The sequence below is a fragment of the Electrona antarctica genome (genome assembly GCF_951216825.1).
Source record: "Electrona antarctica genome assembly, chromosome: 17".
Lineage (NCBI taxonomy): Eukaryota > Metazoa > Chordata > Actinopteri > Myctophiformes > Myctophidae > Electrona > Electrona antarctica.
The window spans coordinates 33252339-33275985 of NC_136798.1; the positions used below are offsets into that span (position 1 = coordinate 33252339).

At 44.9% G+C, this 23647-nt stretch overlaps 1 protein-coding gene across 1 annotated transcript in view; it reads right to left on the reverse strand.

Moving 5' to 3' along the window:
- The window catches only part of syndig1l (synapse differentiation inducing 1-like), a gene marked incomplete at both ends in the record, with an annotated part of 66891 nt that extends 65263 nt beyond the window's left edge, over positions 1–1628 (reverse strand). The window contains one exon of the mRNA XM_079525450.1: positions 1086–1628. Within this exon, the coding sequence (XP_079381576.1) occupies positions 1086–1628 (543 nt within the window). The remainder of the gene's footprint in view (positions 1–1085) is intronic.
- Positions 1629–23647: the final 22019 nt, after the last annotated feature.

The window sequence follows — 23647 nt, forward strand, 5'->3', positions numbered from 1 at the left end:
GCCTCATAGGCTCATACGCTCAATGGGTACTACAACAACAGTGTGTAAATATTTTTACTATTGGTGAGTTTATTATTGTAGTTTGTTCAACAAGTGTCGTCATGTCATCCGGTACAGTAAAGTATAGCAGGAGTCCCTCCTCACTCTGCCCAATATTATCCACAGTTTGGTGACAGTCACACTACAGTAGCTCTTGCCGTAATTTCATGTTTCTTTTTCTTATTCATCTTTCTTCATGCTTATCCAACAAAAGTGCAGGCGTGCAGCATTATTAAAAACAAACGGCTATGCCGTGCGATCATAGTTATAATAGTCACGATGGAGTGAAGTTGATCATCTGATTCATAGCCTGCTAGCTAGCAAGCCTAGTATGTAATCATAACCTATAGCTTGTAGCTCCTTCTAAAGCTATGGACCAGAGCTAATCATAACCATTATAAAGACAAAATGAACTGTGGTTGTAACTTGTTGTTGGACATATAGGGCCCTATTATGCGTGTCTTAAGTACCAGGTCTTATGACTTAACTTAAGACCTGGAGGCGTGGTCAATGCTGTTTGGCCACTCAGAATAGCCAAATGGCATTGATCACGCCTCCAGGTCTTAAGTTAAGTAATAAGACCTGGTACTTAAGACATGCATAATAGGGCCCTTAGGGTTGTATGAATTGAATGAAAAACATTGCATCGTTCATTTCAACCAGTGCTGTCCTCTCCTCCCCGCTCCAGTCTCCACTCTCCAACTAAACATTGTGAACAACGTAACATGCTATGCTGCACCGTAGAAAGGTCTTTGCGGCGAGATCAAAGCGGCGAGATCAAAGCGTGTCGCCACTCTCTTACTATTCCACTCGGCCTGCATTGACCGGCTCCGTTTTGCAGTTAATCCTTCACTCGCTTTTCGTTTCAGAACACGTGTTTTAATGCTTGATTGGATGGAAAAAATATCATATTTTACCGCCGAATAATCGACTATAAACCGATTTAGATGGTAATCGAGTCGACTATAGAAAATCACGTTTGGTTAGTGCCCTAGCGTGCGTGCATGTGTGCACGCATGTGCATGCGTCTCTCTCCCTCCCCTTACCTCGTACTCCACATACTCCTCCTCCTCCACCTCGTAGGAGACGGTCTGTATCTTCACGTGGTCCAGGTCGTCCAGCAGCAGCTTGTCGGCGGGGGCCTCCTCCTCCCCGCTCCTCTCCTCCTTCCCCGCGGCCTCCTTCTCGCCGCCCCCCTTCTTCCCCTCCGTGAAGGTGGTCTCGCAGCACTCGCCGCCGCTTTTGTATTCCTTGGCGCTGCCGCCGCCGCTGTCCTTGGCGCCGCCGCTGTCCTCCTTGTACAGGATGAAGTTGGGCTTGTAGAAGGCCTCCACCGCCAGGTGCAGCGAGGTGGCGTCCAGCACCTGCTGCGACTTCGTCGTCTTGCCGTTGGCGTTGACCCCGCCCCCTCCTCCTCCTCCCCCTCCTCCTCCGCCGCCGCCCCCTCCACCCACACCGCCCCCGACAAAGTAGTTGATGATGTTCTGCTGGTACTGCTGCTTGCCGGGGAAGTCGCCGCCGTAGCCGTTGACGGCGTGCTTGCTGTTCTTGTCCAGCAGGGGGTTCTGCAGCTCGCTGAGGTTCTCCATGGTGGCGTGGCGTGGGGGGGGGGGGGGGAGGGGTGGTGGTGGTGGGACGGTGGGGGTTGATGAAGGGAAGGGAGCGAGGCGGTGACACAGAATGAAGCGCCCCGATGTAAAGGCTAGCTCGCTGGGGCGTTAACGGCGACTGTCACTCCCGACACCTGCAGAGAGAGAGAGAGAAAGAGAGAGAGAAAGAGAGAGAGAGCAGGTTGAGGTTGATTGATTTGAGATGCTTCAGGAGTTGACATTTTGCCACACAATTAACTCATCTCAGATCATGAGTTGAGCAGCGACAACTGCTCGCGGTGTTCCGCGTGAAGTGATTCACATTTTGCAAGTGCTTCAACGTCTGTCCGCGAACCTATCGTCTCTGTCGGATAGAAACCTCACGTGCCCAAAACTGTTATACCTTCCAGAATTCAAATCCAAACATGGCAAAACATTTGCAGACCTACAAGCTCAAAATGCGTCACACGCGTTTTGAGCTAGGAGATCAGCATCTTTTGCTACTTTTGTGTGACACTGTAGTATGAAGAAGTTGGGCATTCATTTATGAAAAAAGATAAAAAGCTAAACTATGGAGATAAGAGGTTTCTGCCCGACAGCAATTAAATCGGCGCGCACGCACGCACGCGCACGCACGCGCACACACACGCACGCATGCACACCAGTGTAGCGACACATCAGATACTTGTCATCCAACTTGAAAAGCCCCATTGAACACTGAACTCTGCAGTTCAATCAGGAAAGACACCGAAAGTGATGGTAAAATTATAATATTCATAGAGGTGAAGGGGAGCTTCAAGCGTGGAGTAGCATCGACTGAAATGATTTGTGTGTCTGGTGTCAGAAAAAAGACACCAAGATACCCTTCAGCCTAGCATGGTCAAAACTCCAGTGTATAACATATAGATTGTATTTGCACAAGAGACTGAGGGAAGGAGATCTGTTCGACACTTTATATTCATACTTGTATTGTTCATACTTGTTTTATTTCTTTATATTTATTGTTACTTTCACTTTCATTAGTTACTTAACCCACTGTGTGCTACCACCCCAGGCCAGAACAACACTTTCCTGCAGGTTTTTATGTGTGTATATATGTTTTTAGATATTGTAGTATTTCAAAAGCCTGATGACTCATCACAGGTATTGGTCTCACTTCCTTCCTGGACTACATGTTGTCTCAGTAAGACAGCCCCCCCCCTCTCCACAAGGAGGGACAGTGCACCAAAGCATTAACACATTTACACCACAGGGTGCAAATTTCAAATTGTGCTTCTGTTATCTACTACAAATTGTGAGTTTGATTCATGTTTTTGTGATGTGTAGGGTTTAACCAAAATAAATATAATAATAAATATTTTAATAAATATAAAACATAAAGTTCCATAAAGTCAATACTAGTATACTTGACCTTTCACTCTGTACTTGGTCTGCTCTTTTTACCCCTCTACACCAAAGCTCTTTTGCCGAAAATAGCCGATTTATAAGCTCTCAAGCTTGTAGATCAGCTATCTTTGGCTAAAGTTCTCCTCAGAATAGGCCTGCTATAGGTTCTAGTGCAGGGTTATGTAAAAATCAGACCTGTCTGAAGTGAGTGTTGCAACAGCGCCCCCTGTTGGTACCCTAAACATACATAGGGACACATGGACACAGGGACACAGCCAGGGACGGACAAAGCTGGGCATTGGAGTGGCTGCACCACTCAAAAATATACAAAATGTATATATGTATCATATCACACAAAGATTTGACGGCATCCCTGTAGTAACTCTAAGGACCCCGTAGGGGTCCCAACCCCCCTGTTAAAGACCCCTGCGCTAAAATGTTGACACAGGTGAGTCTCGGGAGCTGTGTTTAGTGGGGTGTGGCGTTGATGTTAAGTTGTTTTATCATCATGGAAGATGAACTCTGCATCCTCTTTGCTTGATAGGCCCCAAGACGCGACTCAATTTCACTCGGCTACACTCCATTTCACCATGACAATTACCATCATGATGATAATGGAACTTTTATCTATAGTCGCCCATGTGCGACTCACATGGCCATGTTTTTCCCACTCTGCGTTGCGACACAGAATTGCCCCAGCTGCCTCTTTCTTGCAATGCGTTGCCACCCACTAACAGATTTATAAATCCCCAATTAATCACAAACAACTAAGCTGATTATTTCTTGGGGGTCCCAGCCCAGTTGTCTGTGCATGGGCTTACTGTAATATTTTGAGAAGCGTGGAGAAGGAGTTTATTGCTGACGGCATGCAGGGTGACGTGATAATCCACAACGCAGATTGGCAGCGTGACCATGGATGTGGATGACGATGAGTTCCTACAGTTGGAGGCCATCGATATTGTCCTTTTCTTTTTGCTGAGGTTTGTGTGATCTGCGCAAAAGCACAGTTCACCCATTTTGGGCGGGAACCCCTTTTGGTGTTTTAAACATTATGTTATAATTTAGCTATTGAAAAATAGCAGATCTACAAGCTCATAGCGCGCCACCGAGTGGCGCGCTACGAGCTTGTAGGTCTGCTATTTTTGAAAAATCGTGAAAATATTTATTTCAGAAAACTGGAGGATTTAGAAGGATTTTTTTAAATTTTGAGGTCAGGCCTAAATGGGTCAAATGATAAGGGACAATATCGGTGGCACCCAACTGTATGGCATGTGAAGTGAATGAACTCGACGCTGATCATCTCATTTAACAGTTTTGGTTGATTCTTTCATTTTACTCCCTAATTTAGTCCTTCGACAATTCCCACGTTGTGTATAATCCCTGTCACTGCACTACTGCCGTTACTGTTGGTCATGTGGGAGGGTGTAGGCTGGTCGGTCAGGACCGACCCCCAGGGGGGCCCCGAATTACTTTGAGAGTCCCCATGATTAGCTTAGCTCATTGACTGCTAGCCCGCCCCCTGTTCTCCCCTTTCCAGCCCTTTTTGTTAACATTTCTTTGCCAAAAATGTACAATCTGTCTCAACCTGCGGGTCGGGGCCCCCAGGGCGGACCCCACGTGCTATTGGAGGATGGTGGTAAAGTGACGATTTAAGGAAAGACCATTACTGCATCGACAGTAATCAACAAACGATAAAACTCGCCAAACATTGTCCAAATTTGGCCAAAATAATTTAAAATAGCCGATCTACACATGCTCACAACGCCTCTGTTTATCTGTGGAAGCCTCCCAAAATAACCAGTAGGCTATTATAGGGATGCTCGGGTTCATGTGGTTACGGTGCCATATGGGTTAGTCTGGAAGGGGAAGACCTCTTTCTACTCTGTATCCTGGTCATGTACATATTCACATAAATTATCCTCATCCGTCCGATGTCGGCGACGTCGTCCATCATGAATCATGATGGAACTCATTGAGATCCATGTAGTGTCCGTGTTGCTTATGTAATTTCGTTCTGAGAGATTGGAAAAATTCCCCTGGCGGGCCGTGACGGAACTTGCTCAGCAGAGGAGATTGATCGAGCAAGCACGTGCAACGTATGGCCGTTCTGCAAGGATTCATCAACACCATCACCGTCATCATCATCATCATCATCATCATCTCTCTCCCTCGCTCACTCTCTCCACTCCATGTTTACTCCCGTCCTCCGAGAGCATTCTTCCATCTCTTCTTTTTAATCTCTCGTTCCCACGCATACATCGCTGCATGCTGATAGGCTGTAGTCCTACATGTTCTCCATACGGTAGGCTCTCTCATGCCTGCTTTGCCTGCGGCAGTCAGCAGCGCCATGCAGCCTCAATCCGTACATGTATTCTTTTGTTTTCCCCCTGTTGCTTTTTCTGGTCTAGGCTCCTTGTCTCGCTGCTGCTGCTGCACAATCCATCCATCCTCTCTCTCTCTCTCTCTCTCTCTCTTTCTCTCTTTCTCTCTCTCTCTATACCCTCATGCATAAAACAGCAGCTCCTCCAGAACACCGGGGCTCGACCGGACCACCGCGGGCAGCGGAAAGGTCAGGAGAGTTCTACCAGGACCTTCTCTGTGTCTTGGCATGCCGAAGGCCCGGACTTCCTAATGATTCATTAAATGTGCACGAGCATCCTCGTATATACGTGCGGACTCTGAGCCGAGGTGCAAACGTACGAACGGGTGCATTCCGAGGACAACACTCACTTCAGTCTGAGTTGTGAAATCATCCACTCAACATTTGCTTTTGCAGAGTATTCGGAAATGATGATGCAGCATAGCTAAAAGCAACTTTAGCTTACTCTTTGGTTAGCAAAGAAGAAGAAAGAAAATTATATTATAAATATTGCATTATGATTAGTCAGAGAACTACTGCTGGAGATATAATAACAGGTTACAGGAAGCATACAGGAAGTTCTGGACAACCGGTATGCCTTTGTTTGAGACCATTGGTTCTCAAACTTGCACTGAAAGCTATCTGCTATTTTTGAAAAAGAATGTGAACAATTTTGGAAAACTTAATTTTTCATTTTTTTGTAAGACAAATATTCTCTTCTTCGGGTTCCCTGAGCCAAAACATTTTCAGGTGGTGGTCTGCGGCCAAATACATATCATTCTGGGGGTTCTGGACATGAAAAGGTTTGAGAAGCACTGGGTTGGACACTTTCGACAGCAGTTCTTTGCCAGGCTTCATATCCTCGTGAGATGGAGATAAAACTGGAAAGTGGTTACAGCCTGTTACACCTGGAACAATTTGACTCGACTCAGAGCCTCTCCTCTGTCATTAACGGTGACGTAAGAGCGTGGGTCTGACCACGTTAGACTAGACCCAAGATAGCCTTGTACACAAACATCCAAATGTCCACTGTCCCTATTTTTGGCATCCCTATTGGGTATGCCATTATAGGCAAAAGATTATTTTTTTAATGAAAATGTAAAACATTTTCAAATATTTCGAAAATTCAAAAATGTCCAAGAATGTCCAACATATCCGTCTTCATGTGTTTGAACAACCTTTCAATGTCCTCCTGGACAAATCAGTCACTTTCTTATAGAAAGATTGCTCTCTAAAGGTCAAATTAAATATAATTTTCCTCTCTATTCCCCAAGGCGCCAAAGCAACACTTCAAGCTGCACATCAGCTTTGACATATAGATGAACACTAATGAAGCCCTCGCTATTCGTCACCCTGGCGATGACACGGTCAGCCTGTCAACGGCCACTTGCAGGACAGTGCAGCGTCTAGACTGCCACAGTGTAGTTTTCTTAAAGGGGCTCCACCATGAATTTAAAATCAAATGTATTATATAAATGATGCCCGTTTATACCTTTTTATACACACTGAAGCCTAAACAACCACTCGGATAATTCATTTTCATCTTCTCTCAGGATGCTCTTCCAAGGCATTTCAGCTACAATACCAAAAATGTCCACACCAGCTCCCCCCTTCCCTCCTCACCGCTTATCCCCGCCCACCTCAGTCTCAGTGGAGGGAGGGAGGTACGGGCCTACGGGGGCATTGAACGACAGGGGGAGGAGGTGGGGACTGGCGAGAGAGCCAGGCTTACTGTAGTTTGAACTGGAGCGAAACAAGTTTGTTTCATGTTGGAAATTGATACTTGGGATAAGGGGAAATTCCTCACGATGCAAATACAGCAGTGATTGACAAAGTAAAATAGAATCTCGCAAGAGTTCTGCAGCTGATCAGCGTTTAGGTTCTGGAGCCCCGGAATGGTTTTGGCTGTAGTTTGGTTTCATTCATCCAGCGGCCAGCGCTCCACGACTCGCCCCATTAATGCGCCGTCGGAATTATGGGCCAGCATGAATTATGTAAAATATATTGAAGCGAGCCGTCTGTTTTTGTAACCCCGGTGTTAGCGGGGTAGCCTACAAAATGGGACTACCGTGGTCCATGTCTTTACAGTTTACACTCCTCCCAATGTCAAATTAACACTGTACTAGTGGAGGTGTCCCTGTTTGTATAGCGACATATGTTGAAGTAAAGTAACCTGGATTGATTGTTCTATGCTGCCTTTCATTCGTACAGTACTATAGTAGCCTAAACACACAATCAACACCTACTGTAAATCGATTGATTTAGTGATTTGTATAGCAGATCAGTCTGCATGGTGACTGATGATGATAAAATAAAATCTTGTTAAATTCGCCAAGTACCACAGACGAAAAACAGTGTAAGTCCAAATTTCATTCTGACCCCTCCACGAAAAGGTCTTGTTATCCTGAACCCTTATCTATCATTTATACATTATGGATAAATAGTGTGGACTTATACTGTTTTTCGTCTGTGGCATTCAATTGTCCCAAGCTGAACGTCTCGTCACCGGGATCACACAACATGTAAGCAGTGACTTGAGCACATTTGCTCCCCCGGCCGTCATAATCCAACTCCCCACCACCGGTGACCCCTGCTACAGATCACGCTATATAACGTAATATAATATTATAGGCTATACAATGTGTATACACAATGTGTATATTTGTACGATAATAGCTATAGTCGGCTGTCTGTCATGAGCACCAGGATCCCTTTGGTGGATCTGTGAAAACGACATGCCAAGGCAAATTTTATTTTATAATCACTACCTTAAATCTGATATAAAGATGGCCATATCAACCGAGGTCCCTGTATAGTGTATAGCCTACATTATATACTGTATCTATTGAGCGATGTGCTTGGTGGAAACCATAACTGACCATAGCGCCTGTCAACACACCATATTTCTTTAGTGTCCCACGGTCCCCTGACCCCTGTCCCGAGCTGAAGGCAAAAAGTGATATGCACATATTCTTTTTGGTCAGTGGAACGTCACGTCGACCATAAATAAATAAAGTCCATCCACTTAGTTCTAATGTCCTCGTCCTTAGTTGGGATGAGTATGAGACTTGTAGATTTCTTCAACAGCCTAAAACAGCAGACACTGGCCTGGGCCGTGGCTCAGCGGTCCAGGCACCTTGGCTGGCAATCCAGTCTGGCAGTGTGCAGCGGGTTCGACTCCCGATCGCGACGGCCTTTACTGCATGTCATCCCCCCATCTCTCTCCCCATTTCCTGTCAGCCTACTGTCTGTCCCTCCATAAAAAATATAAAATAAAGGCGAAAGCCACAAAAAAAACAAACAAAAAAAAAACAGCAGACACTGCGGTGCGACTGACTAAACAATGGCGGTCGAGTCATGCATACCAAATGAGTTGAAGGGGGAGGACTATTCATATTGGTTCCCTGAATCTGACGTCATATTAGGAAAGAATCTGAGAGGGCCATTCAGACACGCCCATTCAAAAAATCACAGATTTCTCAATGAAGGTCTGAGTGTCAAAAAAACAACTTTTTGGGTGTGAAAATACACTGGGGAACCTAAAAAAACCCAAATCTTGAAAAATGTCAAATTCATGGTGGAGCCCCTTTTAAAAATGTCAGTGGTTCTCAAACCTTTTCATGTCAAGGAAACCCCAAATTATATGTATTTGGCCGCCGACCCCCATCTCAAAATATTTTGTTCCAGGGACCTCCAGAAGATTTGAGTTAAAAGGTTTCGCATTTTTTTTAAATAGTATATTTAAAGATTTGCACACATTTTCATTATTTTTTAGGTGCAACGCTTCGCTTTGTGTGTGAGAACCGCTGTCCAAACACCTCTGAAACCCATCCAGGCACTTTACTATTTCTGTCTCCTCTCCTCTCCTCTCCTCTCCTCTCCTCTCCTCTCCTCTCCTCCCCTCCCCTCCCCTCCCCTCCCCTCCCCTCTCCTCTCCCCTCCCCTCCCCTCCCCTCCCCTCCCCTCCCCTCCTCTCCTCTCCCCTCCTCTCCTCTCCCCTCCCCTCCCCTCCCCTCCCCTCCCCTCCCCTCCTCTCCTCTCCTCTCCTCTCCTCTCCTCTCCTCTCCTCCCCTCCCCTCCCCTCCCCTCTCCTCTCCCCTCCCCTCCCCTCCCCTCCTCTCCTCTCCTCTCCTCCCCTCCCCTCCCCTCCCCTCCTCTCCTCTCCTCTCCTCTCCTCCCCTCCCCTCCCCTCCCCTCCCCTCTCCTCTCCTCTCCTCTCCTCTCCCCTCCCCTCCCCTCCTCTCCTCTCCTCTCCTCTCCTCTCCTCTCCTCTCCTCTCCTCTCCTCTCCTCCTCTCCTCTCCTCTCCTCTCCTCTCCTCTCCTCTCCAAGCTGCTCTGTTCCCATCCTGTTGCACAGAGAGAGGCAGCCTAATTGTTTTGTTTTGTTGCCGTGCTCACAAATAGGGCTCTGTGTTGTTGTTGCAGTGGAATGGAAGTTCCAGTGTGAATATCTTAACCGTATGTCATGCATAATGAGCTATATACAGTAGGACACTAAACAGTCATCGGGGACGAGTGCCACGGGAGAAAACACGGTGTGTCCTGTGTGTGCTCGTGCAGGCACATGCCAACGTGTGCATGCGGAGGCGAGAGAGAGAGAGAGAGAGAGAGAGAGAGAGATCATCCTAATATTTTTTTCTGTGTCTAGCCTTGCAGGGACAAACAAAAATCCGGGAGGCACAGCTAAGAGGAAGAGAAGAGAAATGCTGTGGCCAGCAGAACAATTCAGAGAGAGAGAGAGGGAGAGAGAGAGAGAGAGAGAGCGTGAGTGCACCCCTGTGCACCGTGCTGCCGTGTTGTTGTGTAACAGAGATCGCGGGCATGTCTGACACGAGGAGAATAGATGGGCGAACAACCAGGTGTGGGAGTGAGGTTGTCATCACATGACATGTGTCCGTGGGATGGGCTGCGAGCGTGTGTGTGTCTGTCTGTCTGTCTTAAGCCCATTAGACTCCAGTCAGCACACTCTCTGTTTCCCCGTGTCAGCCTCGTTGCCAATCAGTCGCCGCGACCCTTGACCTTGCATCCTGAGAGAACTGGCATCGTATAAGTGGGATGAGGGGGGCTGGCGATGTGTCACGCGACGGAATACCAATGTGTGTTATCCGACTGCCGGCCATGTTCAGTAAGTTGTGTTGGCCCTGTATAGTCGGGACTCTGACGGGGGAGCCTCACAATGCCAGCCGTGACACCTGCTGCTGTGTTTTGGAGCTCATTATTTCCTCGTCTGTGGTCTGCTATTTCTGGAGTATTTCTGTGTTTTTGTCTGCTGTATATAGCGGACCGGTTCATTTTTTACCTTGCCTTATAACCTTGCTTTACTTTGCCTCATCTTATCCAGCCTGTGTCTGACTGTCATGGATCCATGTTGAATCGTGGGGCTGTTCCCTTGGTGAAGTCAACACTTTAACCACACAAACCATGGTGTCCCTCCCTATTAGGCCTATAGGCAGACATTCTGTCAAAATAGCCGATCTACAATAGGGTTAGAATAGGGTTTGAGTGGTTTATCATTCTGCAATCACAATGTTAAAGTGGTGACAGCAAACTCCTTAGTAGAAATGAATCCCGAACGTGTCCTTTTTTTTACACTCCCCCGGAGTTAAATTAACACAGGATTTTCCCCTGTGCGAGGTTTTAATCTGCATATCAAGGTTAATACCTTTATGCCAAAGTAGTTACAGATTATCATTATATTATGCGTTCGAAAGGGGCTTACAAGTGCGGAGATTATCAGCTCGTCGCACTAAAGCTGCACGGCAAATCTCAAAGGCAGATCTCCCCCGCGTGAACCTGAGCACACAAGAGACCAAAGCGAAGATGAAGTGCCTGAGCGGATGACGTGACTAATGGGTTTTTAGGGCCACGCTGGCGGATCCTTTTGCCAGCGTGGAGACGTTATCATCACGGAAGAAATGTGTCATAATCCACTTGAACTGAGAGGGACTCTGCGTTTCTCTGGTCGTGAGAAGGTCCAACCCCCTTAGTGTGATCTCTCGCCACAGAGCTGATAAAACATTTACCACTTGAACCCTAAAGTGTCCCTAATCTGGGCGTGTCATGGGAATATTCAGCAAAAAATAGCAGCTCTACAAGCACACAACAAGGCATCGTGTTAGTGGTTCGGATATCTTTGGTGAAGAGATTCGATGTATGAGGGGGGGAAAAAAGGAGGGGCCGAGGATAGACCCCTGGGGGACCCCAGGGGTCTATACACAAAGTATATACTGTATTTAACCACACAATCCCTAGCGTCGCTATTCGGGGGGCGAACATTCTGTGAAAATAGCAGACCTCCAAGGTCACAAGCCACGCATCAAGCTTGTAGATCAGCTATAGTTTCTGTGAATATGTTGGTATAGATGGGTTGCTACTGTTCAAAAGTAGCAAAAGCAGCAGATCTACAAGCTCAAAACATGTTGCTTCGTGCCACACTTCGAGCTTGTGGATCTGCTACTTTTGATGCTTTTTATGTGTGCCGTATGATCAAGTATAGGGCGTCAATTTACCAAAACACACAAAAGGTTGGAGAATGAAGATAAGAGGTTTCAGCCCGACAGCATGATATATGGTTTATGTGATTAATATATTATATATTTGCTTAAGTATTTCTCCTCTCTCTTCTTGACGACTGCTGCTGCTCTCTCTCTCTCTCTCTCTCTCTCTCTCTCTCTCTCTCTCTCTCTCTCTCATATCTCGACTCCAGCATGTGTGTTTTTGGTCTCCTCCAGATGATTTACACATTGATGCGTTAATGCTCCACTGAGATCTCCATCCTCAGCCCGTGAATAATTGAAGGGGGGGGGGGGGAGGTTGGGGGTGATGTCGACAGGGTCCCTTCACATGTCTGTCTGTCTGTCTGTCTGTCGCCCATGTTACAATGGGGGGGGGGGGGGGTTGTTTTCGAAGAGGTGGGCCTTCATTGGCTGTTATTGATTGAGCCCTCCCATCGTTAAGGTGATGTACTGCAGTAATGCCCCGGTTTGCTTGTTTTTGTTAGTTTAAAAAAACACAGCCTTTGCAAGATGATGGACGTCCATTGAGGCCTCAACGTGATCCTTCTTCTCTCTCTCATTCTGTCATGTGAAACCATTTCTTCTGACATGTTTGAAAGATGATCCTACAAATGTGTTGCCATTTGGTCTGGAAGTTATATATGTTCTTCTAAAGCACTTTTTGAATGGCATTATGTCAAAGGACATGTTTGACCATTCCATCCTCAATGCAAGCTGCACTTATTAGCCGATTGATTGATTGATTGATTGATTGATTGATTGATTGATTGATTGATTGAATATACTTTATTAACCATTTGCAAAAAAAAGCACAGGAAAGTAGGCCTTTGCAGGTCAATACAAGGTCTGTCAATACAAAGCCCATGGCTTGTTTCCATTGGGGTCCTTTTATATTCAATTAATCAGAAGTAGCCTATTATTATTATTATTATTATTATTATTATTATTATTATTATTATTATTATTAGTAGTATTAGTATTAGTATTATATATGAGATAGCCAAGATACAATTATTTTAGTATAATTGAACCTTTGCAGAAACTGCATTGCATGTTGAAGTATACTAAAATAAGCTTTGTTGGACCACATGTCTGACTGTTACCACAGTAGCCCAAAGCTACAGTAGGAAACATTTAAACTGATTTACAATGCGACACACTACACGCCCCCTGGGCCCCAACCCCCCACGCAGGCTATAGGCTAACCCCTGTGGGCTCAGTCTGCACAAGGGGGTTAGATAAAGGAGTTGTAAAAGATAGGGTGACAGTCAGGTGTGGCGGCGGCGGCGGACGTAGAGGTAGAGCCATATAGGACGTTACACGTTTCCAATCTTCTGCGCACGTTTTGATTTGATCATGCACGATACCGTTTACACATCAAAGAGGCAGAAAGGTTTAATTTAACAAAGCTATACCTGATTCCTGAAATTGAAAAGCCCCAGTATGAAAAGAACGAGTGGAAGAAAAATAAAAGACAAATCCAACAGGACTCGTTATACGGAGTGGTTCTCCTCTGTGACTGAGACCTATAGGCTGTCAGTCCTGATTCACAACGTCACAACAGAACTAATCTGTGTCTCCACGACCAAATAACAACTTCAAAACGCCACAGTTTAGTAGAGAAACGACAGGAATAGGGGAATGTAGCCTGTAGCCTACTGCTTCCTACGCTGCATCACTTGTTAACAGTTTACAGCAGGACCGCACGGAGTTATTTTATCACCGCCTACACTCCCACATCAGTAGCTATAGCTATCTCTATCTATATATGAGGTAGCCTAATCTTCTACACCCACAATTTAAACTGAAGCAGTATATCCGATCAATTCCGATCGATTCATATCAAAGAATAACAGCACAACAAATGCGACCCTTCAGGAGCCCACCACCTCGGCACGCCAAAATGACAGGACAGGCAGAACGCGCGATGGTCCAGCCTGCAGGCGACTTAAAGCAAAAATACTAAAACACAGTCTGGCTCAAAGTAACGCCATTATGTAGGTATACATATATGCAGGTGCCCATGTTCTCTTACCTTTTAATTCCGCTCAGTCAGTCCAAATGTTTGGCAGACGCGCGACTTATTGCTCGTGCGTGTCCGTGCATGGCTGTGGCGCGGATGATGGTCTCGCCCTTGAATGGAGACACATCATTTATTTGAGACTTTTTCTCCTGTGGATCCGATGGATCGAGGCTACAGTTCTGACTCCATCCAAGTCCGATATGTCTCGATCCAGGTCTGACTCCGATCCGCGCGTCAATAAATGCGGATTCAAGTGTCTTCTATATATCTTCCCCTTCTATTAGACATTTACGTCACATGAATCTCGTCTGTTACTATAAAAGTGGACTTATTATAAAGCCGTTGTCGGCTTGCCGTTATGGATTTGTAAAGTTAATAAGGCGCCTCCTCTAGAGCACCGATCCCAGCGTGCGGAGGTTGGAGAAGCAGACTGTTATGTGTGGAGAGTGGAGTGGAGAGAAAGAGAGATGATGGATGAGGATAAAACGTGCGCCCTCCTCCCTGTCTGGTCTGCGTATAGTTTGTGTATAGTTAGAAAATGAGAGGCATCTGGCACTATAGCTGGCAGATAGCCTATATTCCTTTTCGTAGATTACATTAAGCTTCTATATCATTATCATATACGTTTTAAGGCTTATGTGGTAAAAAACATGTAACGGCTTGATCAGTTCCAACTTGACAAGTCATCGGAGCGCAAAAAACATATAGCAAGCGAGGCTGCGATCGAGGTCACCATGCAGTCACCATGCGTCTCGGACTCTCGGTGCCGGTGTGGCTCCCGTAAGCTCGCAGGGCATGCAGACGCAATGACGCATGCATCATGCACTGGTGACAAAATGGTAAACGGCGATTTTTAATTTGGCCTACTGACTGTGAGTGTATTAATGCAGGGTAATTTAATTGGCCCAATATTCGCCGTAAAGCCGCAGTTAGTTGGCCAGCATTGGATGAGGTGCGCGGTGTTAGTAGGCCTATAGCATGTGATATGGGGCAGCATAAAAGCATTTATTTATTTATGTATTCATTCATTCATTCATTCATTTATTTATTTATTATAGTTTTTATAGAATAAAATAAGAAATAAATAAAACAAGCTTTAGGCCTAATCCGGGGTAGATCAAAAACGATATAAGTGCAGATGTTGTTTGGGTTAAAGGCTTTCTTTTGGATACCTGCTGTATATATAGACCGGTACAGTATGTAGAAACTATATGCAACGTGTGACAAGCCAAGGTAGGCCTACAGTTATAGCTGTTAGAGCCTACAGCAGGGTTCCCCAATTAATTTTCCTCAAGGGCCATATTTTGACTAGGGAACCAGGCTGGGGGCCGAGTCCGCACACGCGAAAAATTGGGTTTTTTATTTTTTCATTAATTAATTAAAAAATGTTCTCAACCAGTGGTCCGGGGACCACCAGTGGTCCTTGAGGGTGTGCCCAGTTTGACATGCATAGGCTACTGACCCCCATTTATTGCCATTTATATCTGGGACACCCCCCCAAAACAAAATTCTTCCAGGGGCCACAAGGGGGCGCTCCACGGGCCGCCTATTGGGGAACCCTGGCCTACAGTATATAGGCTATACCACTGCTAACTGTAGTCTACTAGATAGGCCTATAGCTGCACCAGTCCACCACCACCACCACCACCACTAGGCCTATACTACTACTACTACTACTACTACTACTACTACTACTGTCTACTACTACTACTACTACTACTACTACTGTCTACTACTACTACTACTAGCCTACTACTATACTCCACTATAGTGCTATGGCTGGATGATATACTGCAACTATCATTACTATCAGGTGTCTCACAAATTGAGACCCTATCCCACGTTGTGACTGGCAGGCATCAGTGTAATCATTACACTGTAATGCCATATAGTCCCCTCATTTTTGTCCAGCCTTCTGTTGTGAAAAAAGGTTTTTGTCTATTTTCCAGCAAGATGTGTTTTTAAGCCTGTTAATATAACATGAGAAATATCCCCTATAGCTATACGTACAGTACCAAGTCGGCCATACCACCCATGACCACAATTTGCATTTTAAAACAAAATGCGAGGCAAAAGGAGGCAATATTAGGCCCATGGTTGAATATGACATCAAGACAAATAGCAACTACAACAATACGTTGCTAACCTAGTCCCGGCCCGGTCCCCCGTCCCACATACTTCTGTCCCTCAAATTTCTAATGTTTGAACTTAGAGGAATTTTTCAAAAGTGTTTAGTACCTCTAGTCTACAACAAAAGCCAAAAATCTTAAGTAAAAATAAACTTTACATTTTTTTTCATTTCATTTGTGTACTCATCTCATTCAGTAGTGAAAACAGACACTTGGAAAAAAGAGTATATTTGTTGATTGAGTGATTAAATATTTTATTAACTTTATCCTCAGTCCTAGCCTTACTCATCTGCGAAGAGAAAAGCCTATAGTCACAATGTAAAGCAGAGAGTGCTGCAGTGCATAGCCGGAAATGTCGGGCCGGAACATCCGTCAGATGTATTTCCCCTGGATATGTTATTTTTAGGCCAATTACAACACTTTTTCGGCCAATTACAATCCCGCTACTTCTGCCAAATTCCAGCAATGTGCAGCATGCAGGTCTTGCCCAGCGTGTTTATTAACAGGCTTTTTGGACCAAGCCACTAGGGGCTATAGGCTTGTTTCCATTGTGGTCCTCTGTATAATCAGAAGAATTATAGAGAATCGGCAGATATAACCCTGCAAATAATCGGAGATCAGATATTGGTCATAATTTCATAATTTATGCACCCCTAACTACAGTACTGCTACTGGTACTACCGTACTACTAATACTACTCCATAATACTGCTGCTACTGCTGCAACTCTATACTGTACTGCTGTTACTAAAACTACCACAGCTGTTGTTGTAACCTAGGTTATCATTTTGTTTCCACAACTATAGCCTATAATAACAAGAAAATACAATAAAATAAACACAAGTAATTCCATGCACCACCATACCTCAAAACAGTATTGCTTCAGAGGCGCGCGCACGCACACACACACACACACACGCACACGCACACGCACACACGTACAGTGTTTGAATGCCCCCCTCGCATGGAAAAAAACATCACTGCACAATAAATTGCTGTTAACTTTCACTGACAAATCAGATTGTCCTCAGACAGACTCGCATGCCGCTGGGGTGCTCTCCGTGCAGAGGAATCTGCAGACTTTACAGCCACTTTCTGGTGTTCAATCAGAACTCAGTTAGATGTCGAAGATTGAAGGGACTTGTTATATCATCGGGGGGGGGGGGGGGGGGGGGGCATCAGTGATGGGACATCACTGCCAGAATTTGGGATGACGATGCAAAAATCCTATTACTGCCATGTGGGCGGATGAAAAGTGAAGGCAAGGCAATTTATTACTGCTGTCTTGAAGGTCCTCTAGTCTGAAAATGTACCTGTCAAATGGAATCAGTGCTCCACGGTAGCACCATTAGCAGATTACGATATTTGACAATCTGAAAATAGCATGAAAACAAAACAGACATCTTTGCTATATAGGCCTATTTCTTATTTGCACTGTTGATGTGGCTGTGATCATTGTTCTGGGGACCACAGGAATAAGGATTGGCTGTCTGAATCAATACTATTGATCATGTGTGTTTAGACATGCAAGGTAATTGACTTGGTTGGACGATAACACGCATGCAGGCACACACACACACACACACACACACACACACACACACACACACACACACACACACACACACACACACACACACACACACACACACACACACACACACACACACACACACGTCAGTAGGTACTGATGGCACACTCGACTGCACACTCACACGCAGTAGCAAATAAACAGAAATGTAAATCTGTCACATGCATTATGGATGCTATAAGCTATGTGCTGCTATGATGAAATCTATCAAACCACCATCAGTGCTTTGGAAAGAACAGGACTCAACAGGAAGCAAGGTGTTGTGTGTCTGATTAATGAGTCGTAACTCCTTTAATGAAAACGACATTCTCTCGTCAGGCTTTTATCTCTACTGTTAAATGAGGGTCATTATACTCTGTGGAGGTTTGAGGACATGCTCAGGGGGGTTAATGTGAACCATGACAACAGTCTGGCCTGTGTGGCATAAGTGAAATGAAAGGACTTCAAAAAGAAGCAGCCATTCTGCCAAGTTCTGAATCCTCACATCGTTACCTGCTATCTAAATGTGCTTTTAACAGCTCCACACACACACACACACCTGCTGCTGATGGAGCCCTGGATGAGGGCTTGTCACTTTGATCTGTACAAGGGAGGTTTTCTATCTTTTTCTTGAATTAACAGCTCTCTCTCTCCCCGTGTGTGCGCGTGTGCGTGCGTGCGTGCGTGCGTGCGTGGAGCAGCAAGGCAGTGTTTGATTCCCCTCCTTGTGGACGTGGTTGACCACTATATTAGTCTCTTATTCTCTGCAGTGAATAAAGAACACAGACAGACACACGCACGCACGCACGTGTGTGTGTGTGTGTGTGTGTGTGTGTGTGTGTGTGTGTGTGTGTGTGTGTGTGTGTGTGTGTGTGTGTGTGTGTGTGTGTGTGTGTGTGTGTGTGTGTGTGTGTGTGTGTGTGTGTGTGTGTGTGTGTGTGTGTGTGTGTGTGTGTGTGTGTGTGTGTGTGTGTGTGTGTGTGTGTGTGTGTGTGTGTGTGTGTGTGTGTGTGCATACGTATACAGGCAGGCAGACACCAGGCCGTTAGTGTCCATTGTTCATAAGCCTGGCTGTCAGGTGGGAATAAGTGTCCCTAATAGCCTCAGCCTGCTGGTCTGGTCTGAGCCTGGAGGCTGTAGTAAGGCTGACCATACAGATGAGTAGCAGCTGTAACAGTCCATAGTTGGGCCCCGGGCCCACCCTCTCACAGTCACCTGATGGGAAGCATTGGCCAGGTTATTGCCTGCATGGGGGTGATATAGGCCAGGGTTTCTCAAAGTGGGTGCCGTACATGCATGGCACCTTCCACTTGGTTTGAGCATAGATATTATAAATAACAGAGACGGCACTGGATGGGGGGGGGGGGCGGGGGGGGGGGGGGGGGGGGAATCCCGGTGCCGTCTCTATTATTGATATATCTATGCTCAAACCGAGTGGAAGTGTGTAGGGCGAGTGGCGAGGAGCTAGTTTCAAAAAGGGCCCTAGGGTGCCGTTAACGTCACTTCAGTTTAACCCTTCATACTTACGCACTGTACTTGGTGCGTTCTTTTTTGCTTGTAGATCTGCTATTTTTGGTGGGGTTCAAGTGGTTAGTTATCTATCTATCTCTCTCTCTCTCTCTCTCTCTCTCTCTCTCTCTCTCTCTCTCTCTCTCTATATATATATATATATATATATATATATATATATATATAATCATTATTATTATTAGATGTTTTATTATCATTAAAGGAAAATTATTTATATTTATGTGCCGTAAGGAAACCTTATTACTGAACTTTAGATGAACTTGTTGGAACCTTTCTCCTCCTAAATTCTTTCACCCAGAACCACCATTCTAACTTTTAACTGGATAATCCTGGCCTTGCGCACAACCTTTTGAAATATTTAACTTTAATATATACGTCAAAGGAGAGGCAAATATGGAGCCCTTTGGAACTACATATTTGGACATCCGTATCACATCCCAGTGAGCCCACTCTGTGTCTTCTGGAACAGCACTCTCTAATTTTAAGCATGTTATCCTGCTTTTTCTGGCACCGGAACAATGGTGGATTATTTGAAGTAGGAAATAGAATATTATGTCTTTGAAGACACCAGCAGGAGAGGAGAGAGACAAGGAGGAAGGGAGAGCAAGAGAGAGAGAGGAGAAGGGGAGAGAGGTGAGGAAAGGGTTTTCTTTCTATATCACATTTCAACAACAAGGCAATTAAAAGTTTTTCACATAAACATTAAACCGATAAGGTAAAGTGCAAAATAATTTCGTTCCAGATATGTGGTGCATAAAATTGCTTTTAGTTTTGACTCTTGTCTGAAACAAGAACGCCTAACACAGGGGGGTAAAACAATTACACACTTACTAAATATACACAAATACTAAAATATACAAACAATATAATGGCTGATACATATCAAAATGGTAACATAAGGAGTAAGGACTATAAAGACAAAAAAGCATACAGTACAATAAATGAGAATCAAATTGTCTCCTATTTGAGGAAATAAAGTGTGTCATCTGTTATGACAAGGGGGTGATGGGTGAGGCATGCTAGAAGTAAAGAAAAAGCTACAGTACCACACACTAATTCTATAGTGAGTGAGCTTCCGGTGAAACCTCAGCAGTAAGCAGCTTTATTTTATGCATTTGCTTATTCCAAGCACTTTGAGATATTTATGAAAGTGTTCACGAAAGGAGAGAGAGAGAGAGAGAGATGTATACGCACGCACGCACGCACACACAGAGAGAGAGAGAGACCATCTTTATAGGATGTCTAACCTATATGGTCTTTGATAGAGAGATCTAGTAGCATTCTGAATTAACTACACCTGTCAGAGTTTTAGCGAGTCTTGCAAAGACACTGTTACAGTCATCAAGGTGAATGCATAGACACGTTTTCCCAAATCCTGCTGAGGCATAATTATGTTGTTTAATCCTTGATATAATCTGAAGGCGAGATAGTAAAATGGCTTTGTGGCTGTTGAAATTCAGGCTTGACTCCATACAACAAGGTTTCTGGCTTCAGTGGCTTGGGTTGTCATTGTGGTTGTTAAACAAATATACAGATTGGAGCTGAGCACTGAATTTGAATTGTTCTCCCTTGCCTTCAAAGACAATTACTTGAGTTTTGTCTTTGTTTAACTGAAGAATTCAGTTTGCAAGAGAGAAATGGGAGAGGAGATACTGTAAGTGTAAGAGGTATTTCACCTCGTGTCACCAAACCTTTCACCTCAGAGGAAAGCCTGGTATTCATTCCAAACTGGCGTGTGTGATCCACTCTAGGCCACTAATAATAATAATAATAATAAACTGGTTCCGGTTTGCCGGATTCGGCTTTTCAGCACCACTTTGTTTGGGTTCCCCCAATCCCCATTTAAATGCTGAATCGAGTATAACTATTAGTCTCGCCAGTCGCTACCTGTTGGAATAGAAGATGGATATACCAAATAAACTATTCCTAAAGGCTAAACTACACTGCATCAAGGGTTTTATTGGGTAAGTCCCTATGCCCTTGAACGGAGAGAATACTTTTGGGTAATTAGTTTGGTGGTTCCAGCCTGATGACTACGAACCAGAGACTATACAACATGACGTAAGTTATTGTCGCTCCCGACCGGATCAGAAACCCCTGATCCCTGCAGGCTAAGGCCTCATTCACACGTACCAAACACCAATCAAGCAATGTTTGGTCGTTTTTTTGTTTTTTTGGGCCACCACAATGCTTTTCCAATGGGAGTCACATGGTTTGATCAAACATTTGTGTTTGATCGCTGATTAATGATTGCTCCCCCCTCATCAAACAAAAATGTTTGGTCAAACCATGTGACTCCCATTGAAAATGAATTGGAGCAGCAATCAAAAAGCAATCAGGCATCACACACGGACCAAACATTTGTTGTGTAGGTGTGAACTAGGCCTAAGGCTGCGTACACACCTAAAGAACAAATGTTTGGTCCGTGTGCGATGCCTGATTGCTATTTGATTGCTGCTCCAATTCATTTTCAATGGGAGTCACGTCGTTTGATCGGACAAACCTGTCCGATGTGGGGGCGGAGGGCACAACAAACACATCGGACACCTTGTAGTCAAAACAGCCAACGAACAGGGTGGGACTTCAGATCGGACAGAAGGGTGGTTTTTAACCGCCAACTAATAGGAGAGAACTTCCGTTCTTGACAGCACTGGGTGGGGTTTAGGCTGTAGTCTTCTGAGTTACGTGACACAGACTATTATATCGCTTGTTTGTATGTCTTCTTTTGGCTACGTCCGTGCGTAACTTGGAGAGTCCAAGTTGCGCACGGCTGTCTCCAGTGAGTGAGTCCAGAAATACAGGACGATAGCCAAAATAGCCGTCGGGCCTCGGCAGTTGTGAGGCTGCATTAATAATTAGTTCTAAAAGCATGTATTTTTTACGGGGATCACTATTGATTTTAATAGTAGGCCTAGACGCATATATGTCTATGAGTAGCCTAGAGTAGAAATGTAATGGCAGCGTACGAGGTTCACATGCGCAAATATAACAGATGTACAAGTTATCGACACGAATGGTACTTACGGTATGGTACACGATGTAAGCTTGTAGATCTGTTTATTTTAAGCATGCGCCGCCGCCACCACGAAAAGTTATGACGCGCGCACATGTGGGGGGAGAGACCCGATATATTTTATAGCTCTATGGGAGAGACGCAGACAGAGAAATATTTAAAATCATCCTGTCTCGCTCTAGCGCACGGCCGCACGCATAAAGAGCCAATGGAGCAAATGTTAAATAAGCTACACAGGTGGTCCTAAATGATTAATTAATTACATCACTATAGCAAAAGACGTGATATAGGTCAACTGCAGCGGAGGTGCACACATGGAAGAAAAGTCCTTTTTATCGGGATTCGGGGATACTTTGTTGTAGGCTATACGTCTCCGGTGAATTGTATGCAGCCGCAGCAAGCACATTATTGTTCAAACACCTGTTCCTCTGTTCATCTGTTGTCTTATTTGGCTAATCAAATTATTAAGAATTAATGCAATTTCAAGTTGTTGCTGCAATCATGATTCATGTTGCTGTTCTCTTCTCTCTGTGTGACTGAAGGTTGCGCCCAAAAAATGTAGACAGTGATTTCCCGCACCCCCTCATGTTATTTTTCCCTCGTAAAATGACCTCTTTTCTTTCTTTTCACTATTTGGTTCGCTTAACGTGTCCACGTGTCATTTGTTTACATATTTGGTACGCTTTACAGTCCAGTGTGAACACCAAACGGACCAAAATCAAAATGCAAATATGTGGTCCTTGGTCCTTGATCCGGACCTTCTAAGTGAACTTTGAGTGTGAAAAACGGCCTCGACAAACTATCGCTAGCTGCTGCTGCAGTCAAGAAAACTACACTGAACATATGTGCATCTATTTCCGCGTGTCGTAGCACCGCCCAAATCGCGCAAAGCATTGTGGGACATGGAGGCATCAAATCATAAAAATGTAATCAGTGGTCGGTCGGACAGATCTGTGTGTCCGAAAGGTGTGTACGAAGCCTAAGGCCTAGTTCACACCTACACAACAATGTTCGGTCCGTGTGTGATGCCTGATTGCTTTTTGATTGCTGCTCCAATTCATTTTCAATGGGAGTCACATGGTTTGACCAAACATTTTTGTTTGATGAGGGGGGAGCATTCAGCAATCAGCGATCAAACACAAATGTTTGATCAAACCATGTGACTCCCATTGGAAAAGCATTGTGGTGGCCCAAAAAAACAAAAAAACGACCAAACATTGCTTGATTGGTGTTTGGTACGTGTGAATGAGGCCTAAGAGATGTTCAAGAGATTCAAGATTCTTGACTGTTACAGCCGTTATACATACAATCACATTTTCAATATATATTGTTTGAAACATTCATGCCAATGACACCAATTTAATTGAATTGAGAGAGGGAGAGAGGAGGGGGGGCTGCCCTAAGGTTCGACCTCCCGTTAGTTCGACCGGATTAAGGTTGGTGAGGGATGCGTTGCTCCCGTGCTTGCGGTTATGTTTAGGTTAGAGTTAGAGA